Below are 19,675 nucleotides of genomic sequence, written 5' to 3'. Positions count from 1 at the left end.
GTTCAGGGCAAGGTGGCTCCATCCCCAGGAAAGCTCAGAGAGGCTGGGAGAAAGACTGTGCTGCTTTTCTCCATCTTATAGGGATGGAAAGTAAAACAGGGAGCACTTGGAAGAGTTAGAAATTGAACTCAATGTCTGACTTTTCAGTACTGTCCTTTAATTGCAAACCCATCCTTTATCATTTTCAGATGTCAGTGTTCTCAACCAGTATGTCCCTGAGCTGTGTCAGAGCATCTGCGGTTTACTTTCATGTAGGTTAAGACTCAGGTTTCAGTTCTGAAATAAGGTTATCTTCACAGTATTTATGGATGAAGGAACTGGACTTAAACTGGATCTGAGTTAAAAAGTGTTTGATACTGCTTTTAGCCTCAGATTTTGGTAGGCTTTTAGCTTGGCTTTTAAAGAGGTTTTTACTAGTGCTTTTTTTCACCATTAAGTCAGTACTTAAGATGAAGTTAAATACTTACTTCAGTGATCATCAGAATCTGTGTTCATCCAGGGTAGTCTGGGGAATATATTTCTGTAGTTCTGTAGGTCATTTTAATCTTTACTGAATTAGAAGTTCATGTAAATTCTGTCATAGGAGAATACTTCTGTAGATCTGGTCATGGGTGCCAAGACTGAGTGCATTTTCAGTGGCAAGAGTTCTGGGCTGTAAGCGATAAATCAGAGTGTCTGGCTCTGTCTACTGTTATATGGTGCATGAATAAAATTATAATAATTGATAAACATAAGTTCTTGATACTTCAGTGTAGAATACATTCTAATCATTGGTACTGAGCTGTTAACACCATGCCACTCGGATTTCTGAGCCTATGATGCTTATATATAATTCTGGACAGCTCGTTGGTTGAAATAAATCACTCCCACCCTACTGAAATCAATGGAGCAATTGTAAGCTTAATAAATCAATGTTTGGCACACTCTGATATAAGAATCTTTATTGAAGTAGAATATCATGGGGGTTTCACTCCATTGTAAACTGCCTTCATTTTTTACCTCCTAGGCGGTATTTCCTTAGTGCTGATTATGCTATTTTATTCCCACTTACACTCACAGAATCACAGAATCATTAGGGTTGATCTGGAGATCATCCAGTCCAACCCCCTTGCCAAGGCAGGGCCACCAAAGCAGGTTACAGAGGAATGTGTCCTGGTGGGCATTGAATGCCCCCAGAGAGGGAGACTACACAACCCCCCTGGGCAGCCTGTTCCAGTGCTCTGCCACCCTCAGTGTAAAGAAGTTCTTCCTCATGTTGAGGTGAAACTTCCTGTGATTTAGTTTATGTTCACTGCTCTTTGTCCTGCCACTGGCCACCACAGAGTCTGGCACCATCCTCCTGGCACCCACCTTTGGGATATTGATCTGCATTAATGAGATCCCCTCTCAATCTCTTCAACTAAACAGGCCCAACTCCCACAATCTCTCCTCACAAGAGAGATGCTTCAGACCCTGATCATCCTTGTGGCCTCTGCTGGACCCTCTCCAGTAGTTCTGCGTCTTTCTTCACTTTTTGATTAATTTAAAGCTAATACATATTTTGTAGCCCTTCTTAACTAAACTATGCAAGTATTTGTCAGCTATTGTTCAGAAGACAATAAAGATAGTAATTTAGATGCAGAATAAGTGGTGCAGGAATGTAGCACACCAGTCTAGGATATGCAAAAAGTAGTATGCCTGCTAGCCTAACACTCCTCTACAGCAGCAGCAGCCAGGGAACAGCTATGAAATCCCAGCTGGATCTGGTGCAAAAAGCACCTGTACTTTGAAGGACACTGTAAGTTAAAGTTGAACCGATATTAAGTGAAATTGTAAGAGCTGCAAGGCTTTCTTCAGAGCTGGCATCAAACCGTTCTGGCACCTAATCAGTCATCTCTTCCATTGTTGTAAAACCAGTGGAGCATTTTCAAGTGAGTGATTTGACATTAGCACTTGTACAGGGCTCTCCTGCTATATTAAAAGCACCTGCAATGCATTTCTTGGGGAGGTGTGATTTGCAGCTAATGATCATGAAGCACAACCTCACGTTGATTTTTTTGTCAGTGCTTATGAGCATGGGCACTGGGTGGTTAGATGAAAGCTCACATTTCACAGCTTCTTTTAGCCAAGGGTTATGTCATCGTAAATTGTCTGCAGCAGAACTTGGCATTCTCCTGAATTTCACTGTCTAATGGCACCAATAGTGTATTGTGGACTTCATCAGATACACATGACTGCTCTCAAATCTGGCCTCCTCACTTCGGCGGGGACTGAGTTTTGGACCCTAATGAGCAACAAGATGAGCGACAAGCTGGGAGGAAATGTGATTCTTCTAGACAATAAATTAGTTTCAGAAAAGAAGCATTTCTCTGTTGAAAATGTTTGCCACTTGGGGACTTTGGACCAGACTTAGCACCACAGTGATGAAAGCAAATTGGCATCGGATAAAATGATGCACTGAAAACAAACTGCTGAGCAAAAGGATATAGGCGTATCTTTGAAAATATAGTTAAGTCAGGTGCTGTTCTCTGGTGCACCTTAAGCAAGGAAGGATATGCTCAGGGTGAGCTGCAGTTTGCTTTAGAATAATTCACTCTTTGGTAGAAATAAGTTATTACAAAACTTTGATCTAGAATAATGTTATTCTTTATGTGATGTGTCACTTCAGTAAAAATTTAACGTAAATATATTGAGGTTGTTTTTTCTCATGCTCTCAGAAGGAACTAAATCTCCACCGATTTTCTCAACATTTACAAGCAAAGCTTCCTAATGTATTAATAAATCAGCTGAAGTTATCCCTAGTGTGTTTTAGTGATGCTCCATGGTTTTAAAATTTGTTTCACTTCTTTTTAATTCCATCTTCTTCTGTTTTCTAACTATCTTTGTGCAGCATTCAGATGAAACTGTTCTCTTAATAGCTGGGAGGATGCTGTGACTGGTACTTATGACTCTGACATGGATAGCCCTCCTGCTACCCTTTTGCTTTGCCTTTTATCTGTTGGATGCTTGCCGCACACTATAATCACAAGCACTTTTAGGTCAGCAACTGCTGTGTTTTATTTTTAAACTGTACTTGTTAGCAGTTGGACACAACACCAAACCTGATTTTGGGTTCTAAATGCTGCCATAATGTGAATATTTAATGATAATAAAATGCTTTGCTTCTGCCTCATTTGGAGTTCCACCTAATCTGACTAAACAATCAGCAGTTAGTAGGCAGATCTAAATGAAATATTATTACTCTATAAAACTGTTTAAATTTGAATAGCCTTTTATTTAAGATGCATAAGCGTTTTTCCAACATTTGGTCTGTTAGGCAAAGTATATGCTGTGAAAGAAGCATTTATTGCTCACTTATAAAAATAAAATACAATACTGGTAAGTTAGCTGAAAGCCTGTATATATTCTAAAGCGATGACAAGGTAAGATAAGTAGTAGATCTAAGACAAAATTGCTCTGGAGATCTTTCTGAATAGCTGTCAGTTTTATGTTCTCCTAACACAATAATGGGCACTCCCAGGAGGTGGGAGTCTCATGGGATAATTATTCTTCTGAGGTTTAGACTGGTTTTGCTATGCCTTTTCCACAGATGGGTAAGACTGCCTTATAGTTATTCTCCTCCTCTTTCAGTAGATTTTTCAAATGTAGAAATTAATAGAATTGATTTTGTATACATGCACTGTACTTACATTAGCTAGCATATTAATGAATTTCAAGCTATACTGAATGCTATCAGATGGCAATATTAAGTGGTCCAGTTAAGCTTTTATCTTACAAATTGGATTTAAGTTTCACTATGCTTGCCTTCCAAGATGTGTTTCTTTTTAATATTCAGGTCTATTTTCTGCTGTCATAAGCAAGTATATTTAATCCCTCAGCCTGTTTTACCTTTAACTATTCTTGAAAATAACAAGCACAAGCAGTAAGAGTTTAAAATAAGTGTATATTTCATAATTGTTGAGGATTTTTATAGTTCCTGGTGTATGAAGCTGACACAGTTGCTCACTGTCTCTCTGTGAGCATCAAATAATGTTGATGAAATGAAGCAAAAACTTGGCAAGAACTTGGCTTTATTGGGGGTGGCTTGTAGTGCAGCACACTGGCTTAGTCATTAGTTACAAACCTTAAGTGTTGCCAATAAACCCACAGACAACCAGCAATCTCAGCCTCAGGATTCTCAAGAAAATCTATGTTTTGGGAGGTGTAGCTACTAGAATGATCTGACAAGCTCTGACAGGCTTTCCTGTATCATATACAAACATTTTGGAAAAGCAGGAAAATCTTAAATAAATGTTTCACGTGAATCAATGTCTTTACAAGGTGAAGTGTGCGTCCTGGTTCTGAAGGTTTGGAGATGAGAGCATTAGCTCATCTTTTTACCCAGCTTTCGTGTCTTCCAAGATGGGAGCAGAACTCAAGAGTGGTGGTTGCTACTGAGACTTGCAGTTCTTGCTCAGCACCAACCCTTCCCTTTAGCCTAAAAAATTTGGATCCTATAGCTTTGGAGATGTGCCAGATCTTTCCAGAGGAAAGGCTTGAAGTTGTTTTGTTCTTCCTTCTCTGTGTTCCGGAGTAACATTAGTCAGTTTTGAGTCTCTGAGCATGTAGACACACGTTCTTTCTTTGGGAGTCATTTTTGACTTGAACATGAACCTTGTTTTGTTAGATGAAGACTGGTATGTTATCAGAGGAACAAAGCTCTCCTTGGATTCATTACTAGAAAGCAGTTGATGGAAAGCTTTTATTTTCTGTCCATAGTTATTGATCCGCCAGCATACTGGTACCTCCATAGATGCCCTGTGAACTGAGGCACAGGAATTAAATGGCTCCTATAATTCTGCAGTGCTTTTAGTCAGGTTTCATTGTCAAGGCCATGATTATGTCACAGCATTTAAAGAATTGACTCATTTGCTGTTAAAAGAGGAGGCTGTGCTAGGTCATAAAATAGGCTGCTGGTTTTAGCCCACAGAAAAAGATCAGGATATCTGATGTCTCAACTTTTTGTCATTCAGAGTATAAATCACAGTAAAAAGTGTACTTGCTTATTGATATTGTGCAGAATATTGGTTATTATTTAACTTCTAGAAGCTTAAAGCAAATGTATTTGCTAAGCTTTTGATGACTATTGCTTCTTTTCTCTCTGTCTCTGCCATGAAATGTATTAAATATTATTGTGCCAAAACCAGAGCCTTATTCATAATTAATTGACATTACATAAAGTGTTTTAGTGGAATGAGTTAGAGGGTTTGTTCAAAATTCTGGCACCTGTGTGTATCTTTAAAAATAACTCCTAGGAAGATGGTATTTTTTCCTTAACCTACCAATTGTTTGATCAGTGATCTGATGGATGAGCTTTTAAATACTGTCTTGACTGTCTTCTGAGTGTATCTGTAAGATAAGTAGGGTAAAAAACAAACTTGTGATTTCTACAAGGGTGAAAAACAATTTCAGAAAAGTTATAGAAAAAAAAAGTGTGCTTTCCTCTTCCTTTGTTATTTATGTAAGAAAAACCAGCCTTTTTCTGATAATATAGAAGCAAAATCCACGTTTACATGGGAATTACTGTTGTCACTGTATTTGTTTTACTTACCACACATAAAGAAGCCTTGTGTCTTATGAGACACTTAAATGTGTTATTATTGTGTTGTATGCATCTTTAAAATTTGCAGAGTAGGAAATCAGGATATTAGCCAGGCTGTAGTCACATTTTCCTCTACACCTTAGTGGCTAAATTCTGCTCTCCCACTCAATGCCACTGGAGGCACTAGTACAGCTGTCCTGTGAGCACTGGTTTGGATTTGTTTTGATGATGAAAATATTAGAGAACCATGGGATGTGCCTCGTATGACATGCCATTAACCAGTGGTTCTCTGGGGAAAATGCCATCAACGTTGCCAGTTGCAAAGTGAAGTTGTCACTCATGCCCAAGCATCGAGTTATTTTACACAGCCCTGTTGGTTAGTTTGATAAAACTTGTGGAAGACATAAGTGTATTTTAAGTTTTATAGTGTCATACATGGTATTTTGCAAATATATGGTACTGTAAGAACTCATTATCAACTGTAAAAGTGCTAGGCTGCAGTAAAAAGCTCTTGGAAGAATTACAGACTTCCACTGGGCAATTAAAATTCCTCCTGAGTAAGGAAACAATACACAAACCGTATTCTTCTGAGGAGAAATAGTCCATGATAGTTTTCTGGTGATTTTAAATACTGGTAGTAATTCTATTATTGCTAAGATTGCAGGGAGGAAGGTGCAGTTACATAGGCATAAGGTATTACAAGACATAATCTTGTCAGCATAAACATACTATTATAGAACCAAATTTTAGATCCAAAATAACAGCTGTAGGAACAACAATAGTTGGGGAGCAGTTAAATGGTGGGTGGTGGTATAATAGAAGATGCCTGTGAAATGTTTGTCCATTTGTACAACACATCTGAACAGAAAGTGGGTCACTCAGTAATAGCTGATATTGATTACTCAAAACTAATTTTTAAAAAGAGATAAACTGAAGATCCAAGAAACTTCACATAAAATAATAATTCAAGTGGCATGGAATGGAATTTACACACTTAAAGCTGTTCACCAAAGAAGGTAATTAAAAGAAAAATAACATGGTTTTGTAACAGAGGAAGTACACAGATACAGTATTGTCTCTTATCCTAGGAGGGCCCTGATTATTCAGTTTTATCAGAGAGCTGTGGGAGTGATGAATATGTTTTGCAGGTGGGTGGTGTTTTTCCTGTTTTTCATGTTTTAATGTATAGAAGCAAATATTGCAGCAATACTACAGGACCTGTAAAGGAAGCCAAAGGAAGGTCTAATTATTTGCTAAGCTTCTATTCTCCTGCAGGTCATTATGCTTCACTGGATGGCAGAGTAGTTCTCATCTCTTATGTCTGAGGCTTGAAATTGTGTTTAGGCTGCAGAGTTCAGTAAGGTCCCCAGTGTACGTGAGTAGCCCCTATGCTGAGTACAACACATCTTGTGATTTTTGTAAGTTACCAATGTAAATTATCTGAATCACATGATGAGTGAGGTGAGCTACTGGGTTTCCACTTGTTTCAGTTAGGCTACAGTTTCAGCCTTTAAAAGTACTTCTATTTCTACATCCAGAGAAGAGCAAATATGGGGCTAGATAGGGAAGATCAAAATGATCTCTGAAAAGCTGTAGAACAGTCTCCACAGTCAACTGCAGTACTAGGACCACGCCATACCCTTGGTTAGTCAAAAGGAAACACTTGTGCCCTTGCTTAGAGGGATGATAAAATGACACATGTCAAAAATAACAGAGTTACCAAAAGCAGCGATTTGGATTTTGCCGAAGGTTAATAAGTTTTCAGGGAATGTGCTGGCTCCTTTGACAAGCCAGATAAACGGGCATCATGTCAATGTGTGAGTGCATTTCTGGAACAGGGAATGTGCTGACACTGCTTCAACGTAAATACTCTAATTGAAATACTTCACGGTGACCCTTTTAATGCCATATTTTTTTGGCATTATTATGGTTATTTCAGTCCCATGCTTTTTCATACAATGCCGGGACTGCTCCACTGAGCACAGGGATCATTGGCTGGAGGTTTAAGGGAGGGGATTAGGATGCAATAAGCAAATGACTGGAAATGCATTGCCGCATTCTGCACAGTGGTAAAATAGCTGAGCTATTCTCTTATATGCCAGCTGATTATCTGGTCTTGATTTTTAGCCAGGAACTAACTGGTCCTTAGTTAGAAGCTAAAGTATATCTGTATAAAATAGGAGGTCTGCTAATGTGATGTGATTTAATTTATGTCATGTGTTTATTCCTACCAAAGAAATGTCAATTTCCCAGTCATGCAGAGCCCTGATTGTGCCATTTTAAAGTCTTAATACTTCTGGATTACAGATCTAAAACATGAAAATGTGAAAATAACTGTTACATTTTAATTACACTGACATTAGTATTAAAATGGAGAATGATAACAAGCACTGGGGTGTAATTTTTAGTGACCAGATTAAATTTAATGGCGGCTATTAATTTAAACATATTTTTGGCAATTAAACATAAAGGAGATATTTTTTATTTTTTTTAATTGTCTACTTTTCTAGGTTTTAGACATAAACCTTTAATGACTTGCATGAGGAAATTCTTCATTGCTGTTCAATGAATAAAATGTTTCAAAGCACCTAAATCATGAGGGCTTTTAAATGCCATCCAAGATCAAATAGATTCAGTGGGATTCAGCATTAAAATGGAGCTACCTGCCTAAGATTAGGCAGTGGGAATACCCGTGTGTGCTATGAAATCTTACATAGTTCCCAAGAAATATGTCAAGCATTGGGAATATCTGCATCAGCTTGCTTAGACGCCTATCATATTCTTTGCTCATTGGAAGAGCCTGTTTAATTCTATTTCCTGAGCCCCACACAGTAGCCCTAAGAAAGTCTAGTCTCCTAAAGAGACATCTAAAACTGGAATTGTACAAAATACCTTCCTCTCTTACACTTCTCCTATTGCTATTAAGAACTCTGTTATTCCTTCTCTACATTTCTAAATTTTGAACAATATTTTCAACACTTTTAAATCTGTGCAAAATAGGCAGATTTATTAATTAAGGGCTATATTGCTCCAAATGGATGGTCATAGCTAGCTGAAAAGCACTTACAAACTTCAGAACATGGGTCCTTAAGGTTTTATTCTAGAAGTTTAGCCATGGATTCAAATGATTCATGTCTCCTGTTCTCTGTTGAAGGAGGTCCCTAATAATTCACTTATTTCACAGACATATTTTATTTGATACCTGGAAATTCTTCTAAATTATTAGCTTTATCTATTTGCGTGGTCTTTCATCTGCACTGTAGTAAACAGACTGTGTGGACTGACCACCTGCCTATTAGTGGAAAGATACTCTTTAGAAATCTGAAGCAAAAGCAGGGGAGTGTAATTTGGAAAGACTCTGATCTTAGAACACACTAAATGAGCTACCTTTACACCAGTGGCTTCCAATAGAAAGTTAATGGTCGGCAAAAGCAAAAGATACAAAGTAACTCTCAATTTATATTATGTTTATTAAAAGCTTACTGTTTCAGTCTAATTGCTGTGCCAGAGAGAACTCCAGGCCTTTTGTGAGCATTTTTTTACATTTTAAATTACACAATATTGCAGGGTTGGTTGTTTTTTTTTTTTTTGAAAAAAAGAGAATAGCGTAGTGGGAAGCACCCATCATCTGAATTAATACACCAATTATAAACTGTGTTGCAAATAAACAACTTGATCATTTCGTTTCTGTGCCTTATGCTGAAAGTTGAAGTGTCTCATTAAAACAAGAGCTGAATTCTCATTCCATATTTTAGCTGTCCCTGTACTGATGATGAGAAAGTTCAGCAATAGAACTGGCAACTACAGGCTCCTCCGTGGGCAACTGTGCGCTCTGAATGAAACATTAAACAGAGCTTTTGACACACTGAAATGTTTCAACAGCTTCATCTCTAATTGTTATCTGCAAGAGAATTAATTTTGCTCTTCAAAGGAGCAGTGACTTTTCAGGAGTTAGAGAGAGATGCTCATCTGACAGTTTGATTATTTGCGACTTAAAAAATAAGAGTGTTCTTTCTCAAAGTGTAGTCAGATGTGCCTGCGAGGACAGTTACTTTATGTAGTAGTAGTAATCATAACGCCCAAACATATATACCAAGTGACAATCAAACCTAGAAAAAAGTGACTCTTTCAAACCGTTTGCAAAACGACTGCAGCATGAGATAGCTGTGTATGCATATGTATTAATTGGTGACAGGGCAAAATAAATGTATATAGCCCTTCTCCATCCACAAGGCTAGCCATTAGGGGTTCAGATAAGATGAAAATGAGCTTCTATAATTGATAAGTTTTAAGCACAGAGTGGAAATTAAATAATGCAACAATGTTTAATATGTTGAACTGACCTTATCAAAGAAGCCCCCTTATTACTCTTTCACTCTAATCTCCATACACTAATATATGCCGATGACCACCCAGCTAGAAAATTGCTTGTCAGAAAAGGACCTGGGGGCCCTGGTGTACACCAAGCTGCAGATGAGCCAGCAGTGTGCCCTTCCCTCAAAGAAGGATGATGGCATCTTAGACTGCATTAGGAGGAGTGTTGCCAGCAGGATGAAGGAGGTGATCCTTACCCTCTACTCAGCACTGGTGAGGCCATACCTGGAGTTCTGTGTCCACTTCTGGGCTCCTCAGTACAAAAGATATGGACATGCTGGAGAGAGTCCTGCAAAGGGCCACTAAGGTGATGCAGGGATTGAAGCATCTCTCCTATGAAGAAAGGCTGAGAGAGCTGGGACTGTTCAGCCTTGAGATGAGAAGGTTCAGGGAAGTCTTACCAAAGTGTATAAATAACTGAAGAGAAGATGCAAGAAGACAGAGCTAGCCTGTGCCCAGTGACATGGCCAGTCGTGATGGGCACAAAAATGAAACACAGGAGGCTCTGTCTGAACATCAGGAAACACTTATTTGCTGTGAGGGTGACTGAACACTGACCCAGGTTGCCCTCGGGGGTTATGGAGTCTCCATCCTTGGAGATACTTAAAATCCACTTGGACACAGTCCTGGGCAGCCTGCTTTAGGTAACCCTGCTTGAGCAGGGGGATTGGACCAGGTAACTTCCAGAGGTTCCTTTCAACCTCAGCCATTCTGTGATTCTGTGATGTCTGTTCCCATTATTGTCAATTATATACTGTAATTCTGACTGTATGAAGAAAAATACAAGAATATTATATATACCTAAAGAGTACAAACACTTCATCTTTCACATGTCCTTTTACTCAACGGTTATATGTTATCGTTATATATGTAATTATATATAAAACAATTTAAAATTGAATTAACAATATACTTAAATATTTTGGAAGCAAAGCTATAAATACGAAACCGTATGTAGTAAAACTGTGAAAAATATCTTCAAAGGAAATATACAAAAGGCATTCAAATACTAATAATAATTTGTCTTGGTCCTGAAAATAACAATAGAAGATAAAAAAATTAGTAACTAGGCTTTTTCATCCGGTGTGTTATCTGCACACTGCCAGTAAGCCAATTGGCTCTTCCTCACACACAAGTGTCTTTTCTTGCACATGTAGGTCATAGTTTTAAAATAAGTTGTTACTGGAAAGGAAGTCTGAACTTCACACAATGGTGGCAAAACATCCAAACTGCAGCAGTTCTTCCAAGGTGAACTGCAGAATAGATTTTAGAAACCTTTAGAAAGAACAAAGGCAAAAAAAAAACCAAAAAATCTTTTCCTCTTTCACAGTGGCTATGAAGAAACTGGAAAAGAATGGTGGTCCCCCTTTGGTAGCTGTCCTGCTACTAGTCCACATAACTCTCTACTAGAACAGAAATCATTAATACTTAGAATATCTAGAACTGGGCATGGCATATAGGTACAGTATGTATATTTGTTACTGTTCCATTATAATCAGAAATGTCATTTATAAGTCAGAAATATTTGATTCATGTGACATAATTTGTGATCCTTCCTGTAAAACAGTTTCTTTTTTCCTCTTAGCAGTCTTGGTAGTGAGAAGAGTCAAAGTTTTAGCTTAGTTGATATCTTACTAGACCTGCTTTAGCTAGGTCAGTGCTATCAGAACAGCAAGTGTTGGCATTACATCATCATCTTCACAAAGTACAAGGAAGTAGTAGAAAGCAATTCAGTCATTCCAGTGTCTTTCACAACTGCATCCAGAAAGGTGTCACCAGTACAGTGCCAGGCACAGTGAAGAACAAGGTTTGAAGTCCATGGATAATTTCACTTACTATATAATTAATGCAAGCCTGTTTCTCAGAAATTGCTTAAGAATTTCTCTGAGTAATGCATTAAACCATTTACCATCCATTATTTACAGAAATGCTGTCTTATGTCTTCATGTTTCTTTAAAAAAATATCTTATGTAGTTTTACTTTTTATCTGGATGCTTAAATCTTTGCCAGCTTTTCGTGCTCCCTTTACTGTCGTCTTTTTACACTTATTCAGCTTTACTGTGCTCCATCAGCTTTATGAAAATATTTTATTCCTAAAATGCTTTTCATCCTCTCTACCCTGTGAAGAGTAAAGCAAATAAAGTGAAGAGCCCACTTTCCAGTTCCAGTTGGCTTGACATTTTTCTCCAGTATCTTTTCATGTCATGCAGTGAGAAACCTTCTGGTACCTGTAATATTACCCAAGAGTCAGCATTAACCATTCCTTGGGCCTTTCTGTTGAGCACACAACTAATTTCTAGTTACTTTTTTGGTCTGATAAATACTAACCTTCTCAACTTGTATGTTTCAAACCTTTCAGTTAGCAGGATCATCTGTACTATTATTTGTGGAAGTCTGTCATGGTTTTTTGCCAGTTCTGGTCTTTCCAGTGAGTACTCCTTTTTCTAAGGTCATTTCTGATAAAGTATTGGTAAGAGTCAAAATAATATAAAAGACCTAAACTAGACATTCTGTAATCTTTTACATGGATCTCTCTAGACTTAGAAAGGTGTTTCATAGATGGCCCTTGGACATTTTGTTGAGTTTTTCGGAACTGATCCTCGTTTTGTGCTCTGAATTTCTCCTTTGACAACTGCTTTCAACCTCAGCTGTCTCAGTTTCTGAATTTAGACAGGAAGTCACTGACAAAAGCCTGAACCCTTCAAGAAAACAGCAGTTGAAGAGATCCTGTCTTACCACCTGAGAGTCCTTCAGTGAACCCTTTTGCCCATGCTGCCAATCACAGTTGTGCTAGGTATTATGATCAAAGTTTATACTAAGACTATCATTTAACGAGAGATCCATTGTGGGCATTTGTCATTTTTGCCAAGTCTGATTCATTAGTTAATTGATTGATTGATTTTTGCTAAGTGGCCTCAAAACTGAGGTCTGAGACCACTGCCATGTGCAGGACTGAAGGCAGAAGCTGTGGGAGTTTAGGTGTCACATAGTAACTGATCCAACCACCCAAACTATTATTGGAAACGTCTGTGAACCTGCTGTATTAAACCTTGTGATGGAGAGTGAAGTGTGATTTAATGAGTAGAGCTAGCTTATAGTAAGAGAGGACTAATAAAAAAAGAAGCAGAACAGAAATCTCAGAAAAGGGCAAATAATAGTAAGCCAGTCTGCTAAAGCAGGATTTGTCTCGTGTGACCTCTGATTTAAGAAGGGCAGAAGTTTAGTCTAATCTGGTCTTGTCAGGGAGTCTTAAGATTGTACCATTCAAGGAGGAGAGTCAATGTATTTCTGTGGTGACTCAGACATGGTAATTGCTGTCCTGAAGCTAATTGCCATGCCAACGGCCATGTAGAATGGCATCTTCGACTGTACATGTCCTATATGTAGACAGGCCCAGTGGCCTCCTTCCACAAGAAGCAAGAGATCTGTATCAGGGCTCCATTAAACATCTCCCTGATTCTGAAGCGCAACCTCTGTCTCGAGGTTGTACTTAAACTAATGGTTCCTTATTACCCTACAAATGGATGCAATCAAATGTCACGCATGATAGCTTGACAATAAACAGTATTATACTATTACCTCTATGGTTTGTTTTTTTCCCCCTGTGATTTAGGGACATGTTATCAGCTGAAGGGATTGCAGAGGAGGTTGCAGGGTGAATGTGGAGCCAGTGACCCATGGTTTTCCTCTAAGTGTGCTGCCCTTAAGAATGATTTTAACTATTGAGGAATTGTTCTGTCTGTTCTTTCCTGGGCTGACAGATTCATAACCGTGACAGATCTAACATAGTCATTGGGGGTTTTGTATTATGACTGTTTCCTGGATGATTGTTCTCCACCTAGGCTGCGGTGTTTCCACACTACCAGTCAGTCTCAAGTTAATGAAGCACTTTATGGCCACTTGTAGATCAGCTTTCACTGTTCAATTTACTGTGCTCATTCTAAATAATTCGAAAGACTAAAGCAACAACTGATACCTGTTGGGTTTTCATTGTTTCTCCAGCTATTATTTTCTTTTCTGAAGTCACGAATGTAGATAATTGGATATTTGCATTATATCAGTGTTTCTCCTATTGGAAAAATATATTGTGAATAAGCAAATCCAGAAATTCTCTTTCAGAAGTGTGACAGAGGAATTTAATACACAATATTATGGTGTTATGGTAAATATATGTGGAGCAACAGATGTATAGGGCGAAAAAAAAGTAATATATTACCATTATAATGTGAGAGGAAAAAAATTAGTCAGCTTTTGCATGAATAAATTTCACTGGTCTCATGAATAGCTTCATATAATTTAAAATAATCTTTCTGTATAATGAACTTTCAAGCTAATTACTCTTGGATTGCCACAGTACAGTATAACTCCGTCAGTCTGGGAGTGCTCTGAATTTTGCCAAAGTTCTGAAGTGGGTACAGTTGAAAATGGAATTGAATGGATTTCCCAAAGAACATATTTGCAAAGTGTCACAGGGTATTATTCCAGGCAGTAACTGTGACCATTGCTTGATTTACCCTCCTTTAACACAATTGAGTTAAAAGCGGTAGATGGTAGTTACTGATTAACATTTGTAGTAAACAGACTTTTGCAGGGATATATTTAAAGTGGTTGTGTGTATATAAATAGACAAGGAGCATGAACCATGCAACTATAATTGAATTACATTAGCATAACTTAAGTAGAAGTTCAGTAAATACCAAACACCTTAATTAACTTGCACAGTATTAGGAGGTTAATGACATAACCCCCACAAATGACTCTTCAAAGTGTTTGGCAACATGGCAGCTCAGAGCCAAACTAGTACCCAGTACCCCACCCTTTGTGGCTGGTGTATGGTAACTTTGACTCCTGCTGCTCAAGCTTGGCCTCTGCTGGGATTTCTGGAAGTTGAAGCAACAGCCTTTGTTGCAGAGAGCTGGAAAAAGCTACCTGTGGAGCAGGATCATACACTCACCATGCCCTCCAGCTGAGCCTGTCTGCTTCCCAGCCCGGAAACCCCTTTGCTTGCTGGGCTTTTAACCTGGGGAAGGGGGGAGTTAGCTGAGGCTCCAGAAACTTACACTTCTAAACACAGAAGCTCTATTCCCTCTGCCAAAAAAATTGCTCATGAGCATCATACAACTCTTACACTAACAGAAGACACCAACTCCTTTTGTGCCCCTTCAACTGATGTGGGCAGTAATGGTCTGTTTCCAGTTGCAGGGTTTGCAGTCTTCGATAACTTTTTTATTATTATTTTTGCTGATGCAGTTTCTGGACAATGTGCCAATTACATATTCTAGTGGGTTCAAGCAGCATAATTGTATCTTGGTTTTGGAGCTGTTGGGTCTGTGCATTGGAGTCCAGCCTGAGCTGTGCATCTTTTTAGCTAAGGCATATGTTATTCATTGATGCTCATTCTGAAATCTTAACAGTGAGGTTAGAAGCCCGATTGAAAAGCACAAGTGATTTGTTGGTTTATTGTGCCAAGAAAAGTAAATAAATAATGTAGTTACTAGTCTAGCTAATTATTTTAAAAATACTGGTGAGTCAGGAAACTATATGCAAATTGGTAAGAAATTAATTCCTGTTACATTTGAATAATTTGGAAAAAGCACATTGCATCCACGGTTGAAGATTATATTCTTCTCTCACATAGGAAACAGTACTGTAAATGAGCTAGCATGTCTCTTGGGAAAGAAATGTGAATTTTGCTGACAAGCTGAGGTCTCTCAGCAGAAAAATGCATGCTGACACTTCGACCCAGTGGCCAATTGACTGATTTCTTTCCCTCTTTTTACTTCTATTTCAGATGCTGAAGAATACCAGCCTCCAATATGGAAATCATACTGTGAGTATACAAGAATTTTTAGTAACCTTAGCACCTTAGCAAGGTGTCACTGTTAGGTCTTTTCCCTTTCTTTGTTTAGAAAAAAAAACACATAAATGTACTAGGTGGTTGTAGAAGTTACTGTATGAGACAGCAGCAAAACCTGAGCTTTTCTGATTCTCTGTGGAGCGAGTACAGCAGGATTATGAGTGCCAGACTCTCTGGGTTGCCTTACAAGTGTTCAAATCCTGGGTTTCATTGTTTCTCTGCTGAGATTTTCAGGAAGGATTCCAGAGGTAGAGGTTAATGCTTCATGTGTTTACTAAAGGTCAGGCTTGAGTATACTTGTCTTTTTACATGGGTCACCAGATTGCTCTAAGATAATAATATTTTTGATCCCTAGCAATAGAGGCCAATTTTTGAAGTGGTGGTTTAGAAGTTGGAGGCACCACTATCAGTTCTTTGAACCTTCCTGTCTGCTTTTACAAAAATCATTTACATAGACTGCAGTTCAGAAGTGTATATTTCATGCTCTTTTTGCTTTGTTGCAAATGTATTTTCTAGTAAATTTGCATAGATCTAAGGCAAAACATAGGCTTTTAAAACCCTTATTAAAGATGGCCTTTTAATTTGATCATTTTCTTTTAAAACCTTACTTGAAATTTAATGGAATGGTATCTTTGGGTTTTGTGTTTTTTGGTTTGGGGGTGGTGGTGGTTGCTGTTTTCATATATAGAACTATCCTAAGCAAAATTCATCTCTTTTATTGAGGCAACTTCAAATTCAGTACAGTGCCATTACCAAAATGGAACTACAAAAAGACAAGGATCACAGTAGTTACATGCATGTACACGTATAATTTTAGACTGGAACAAACTTGTTGACTTCACTTATATGCACATAATTAAACAACCATGCTGACTTCAAAGACATAACCTCTATGTTACCCGAGGATGATATTCTGCCTTAAAATGGACTGGGATTTTTTCAACCAATATTTGATTATACCATTAAATTATAAAAATTGCTTCTCAGAACACTGTTTTCTAGAGGCTTTTTTGTTGTTGTTGTTATTGTGATATTTGGACTATTTAAGTCCAAAGTCAGCAAAAGTGTATTGATTTGAGTTGGACCATTCCAGGGTACTTTGCTGGCTACTTGTAAAGAAGCAGGCACTTGAGCGGGTTTTTTTTTTAGCAGAGAAATCTGGCTTACTCAAAATCAGTGGAAAAGCTCCCATTGACTCTGCTGAGACCAGGATTTGAAATGACAGATGTTTCCTTTTTTGAAGGAAGCTTTTGTTAAAAAGCCAGGGAATAGCACAAGCCTTTACTTACCTTCTCTTAGTTGCCCCACTGGTGCAGCAGAGATCACTGGCATGCAGTGAAAAAGTTGGTTACTTTTGCCTGAGAGCTTACACATAGTCCAAGAAAACTTCTTTAAAATTAAAAAGTAAAACCCCAGAATGAACTAATAGAATATGCATATATAATTTCCTGTTCAGATATACATAGGATGCCAATATTGTGGTAATGAAAAAGTGTGGCCTCAGCATCTGAACCCCATGCATGAATGACCTCAGAAAAATTTAAGCAGCTCCAAAATGCAGAAAATAGTTTAAGGTTACAGAGGTTTACTGCTGAGGCTGCTAAGCCACAGACATACGTTTTTCATTGCAGTATTAGGTAATGTATGCTTCTTTACTCTCCTAGTAAAATGCCATTCTGGTAAATTAATTATAGAGGTTGCATACAAATATAGCATTAGTCTCTGATGTAATCTAACTGTCCTCTCCCATCACAGTTTTAATGTATTATTTCACTCGTAGCAGCTTGTGTTTGCTGCCTATTTAACAGTTATTTTCAGTGTATTTTAGGTAGTAACTTTACAAGTTTGATAACATACTAGTAAGACACTTTGCATATAGTTTTGATTTCTTTTTTAAGTCCTGGATAAATTTAGGTGCACTATGTTGCTTTGTATTGACATCACAATCAAGGCTTCCAATTCTTCTAGCTTCTCAACAAAGGCAGATTTTCCTGCTTATGCAGGCAAAATATTCAACTGAAGTGTTGCACTTACCCACGGGCAAATGCCGATCAAAGTAGAAGAGCTTTCAGAATCCAAGCCTTACCCTTTGGCGTAATGTGCAAGCTTGTTTCAGCTGTATTTGGAAAAGACGGACGCTTCTAATTGAGAAGATCACTTGCTTGTGAAGAATTGTTAGAAGGTCCATAGGTTTCACAGTTTACAAGGTTTTTCAGACTTTTTCTGATAGCCCTGGGACACAGAGAACTAAAGAAATGGTAAGAAAGATTTTGTATTACCGGGAAGGGACTTGAGGAAGAAATCTGGAAAGATACTAGCAGCCAGCAGTCTCTAGGTAGTGGATTTAATTGCATTTACACCCGAGTGACAGATCAACAACTAAATACCCAATAACAGATTTATTTTTGTACTCTGTTGCCTGTTAGGAATATTACATGAAATGGCATTTTGCCTATTTACCATCACTGATGTATGAAAGAAAGGAAGATAAGAATCATGGACATGTGGGTTGTTAGGGACTTCTGGGGTGAGCTGATCCAGCTTCCCCTCAAAGCATGACTGCTGTCAGCTCCAGAGCAGAACAGCCATGGCTCTATCTAGCTGTGTCCTGAAAACCTTCAGGGGTGGAGCCTCTGCCACCTTTGTGGGTAACCTGTTCCAGTGCTGCACTGCTTTCTTAGAACAGAACCAAAGATCTTACCTGTTTCATGTGATGAGAGGCAATTTGTTTGAGTGCTGAAACAGTGTAGTCATTTTGACTTCCAGCTGCAGCGTGTACGTGCTTGGGTTTTGAAGAGATGTAAAACCACTTTTTTTTCTCCTTTTACCACTGTTGAGATTGGCATGTGCTAAGCAAATCGTATGTCAACGCCACTTCAATGTTTATTTGCATTATTTAAGATCAGTTCGCTGGCGTGAAGCAGTGTGGCAAGGCACAGAGCATCAGCTGATGCCATGCTTCAGCTCCTCACAAAGGTTCTCTGCCTTCTGCCCTTCACCAAATAATAGGCACAGTGTCTGAAACTCAGTTTTGCTAGAAATTAAAGCTGTATTTCAGCCAGGCACTTAGGTTCCTAATTAAGCATGTGAGTAATCCAGCAGAAATAGGACAGCTCATATTGTTCAAGCTCAGCGCATGGATAAATGCCCAAGGTGAGGACGAGGAGATAAAACTAGGGAACTCTGTGAAGTGTTCTCACAGAGAAGGCAGTGTGTTTCTTTGTTGCTTTATAAAAGTGATGATACAAGTTTTTCCTCTCCACTGGAGCATCACTGAACACTAGTCATAGGTGAGTTAATGGAGAAAGCTTGAGTTCCTGACACACTGCAAAATGAAAAAAGTATGAAGAAATTGGTGATAGCCTTCTTCTCTGGCAGAAAAGGAGTAAGTGTTCATTTTTGTACATCATCTGTTTGTTTCTTAGAGCAGGTTTCAGAATTAGAGAGTTCTTTATAAAACTGATTGTAGAATTTCCTTTATTCATCCCATGAGACAAGAGTCATCCTCTAGCAGGAACAAGAGATCCATATTCTAACTGGTTACTTTGCATCTCAAATTAATGTTCCCCTAGAAATTAAAAAATAAATTAAAGTTTTGTTAACTTTCTAAGCTCCCAGGTGATTATGATACTGTGGATTCTGGCAAACTACCTGAATTATGAAACTGATAAAGATGTTAAAGGGCCAATTACATGCTACTGTGTTTTTCTATTGCAGCATATTGCTGCATTTTGGTCTCCGATTTAGTGTGTAGCATTACCACACCTTTAATTTGCATCTGATGTTGAACAAAAAGCTACTGCAGGCTGATGCTGTTCTCTTAAGCAGTAATTATACATTTTCTTTTTGCATGAAGTTGACTTTTTATAAGGTTAATTTTCTCA

General features: G+C 38.2%; 1 protein-coding gene across 4 annotated transcripts in view; it reads left to right on the top strand.

The window, feature by feature from the left end:
* CHN2 (chimerin 2) overlaps positions 1-19,675 on the top strand; it is a 167,946-nt gene that overhangs the window by 56,732 nt on the left and 91,539 nt on the right. For 2 of the 4 annotated variants that reach the window (XM_057424983.1, XM_057424982.1), the window contains exon 2: positions 15,726-15,764. In XM_057424983.1, coding sequence (XP_057280966.1) covers positions 15,726-15,764 — 39 coding nt within the window. Of the gene's footprint in view, positions 1-12,688; positions 12,729-15,725; positions 15,765-19,158; positions 19,177-19,675 lie in introns of those variants that run through there. The other 2 variants (XM_057424984.1, XM_057424985.1) reach the window with 2 other exon arrangements.

This window comes from Pezoporus wallicus, unplaced genomic scaffold (assembly GCF_028554395.1).
Source record: "Pezoporus wallicus isolate ANWC-B61680 ecotype Strahan unplaced genomic scaffold, APGP_CSIRO_Pwel_v1 contig_3181, whole genome shotgun sequence".
In the NCBI taxonomy this organism is placed as follows: domain Eukaryota; kingdom Metazoa; phylum Chordata; class Aves; order Psittaciformes; family Psittacidae; genus Pezoporus; species Pezoporus wallicus.
Note: the sequence above shows the minus strand (reverse complement) of the source record. Positions and strands in the feature narration are given on the sequence as shown.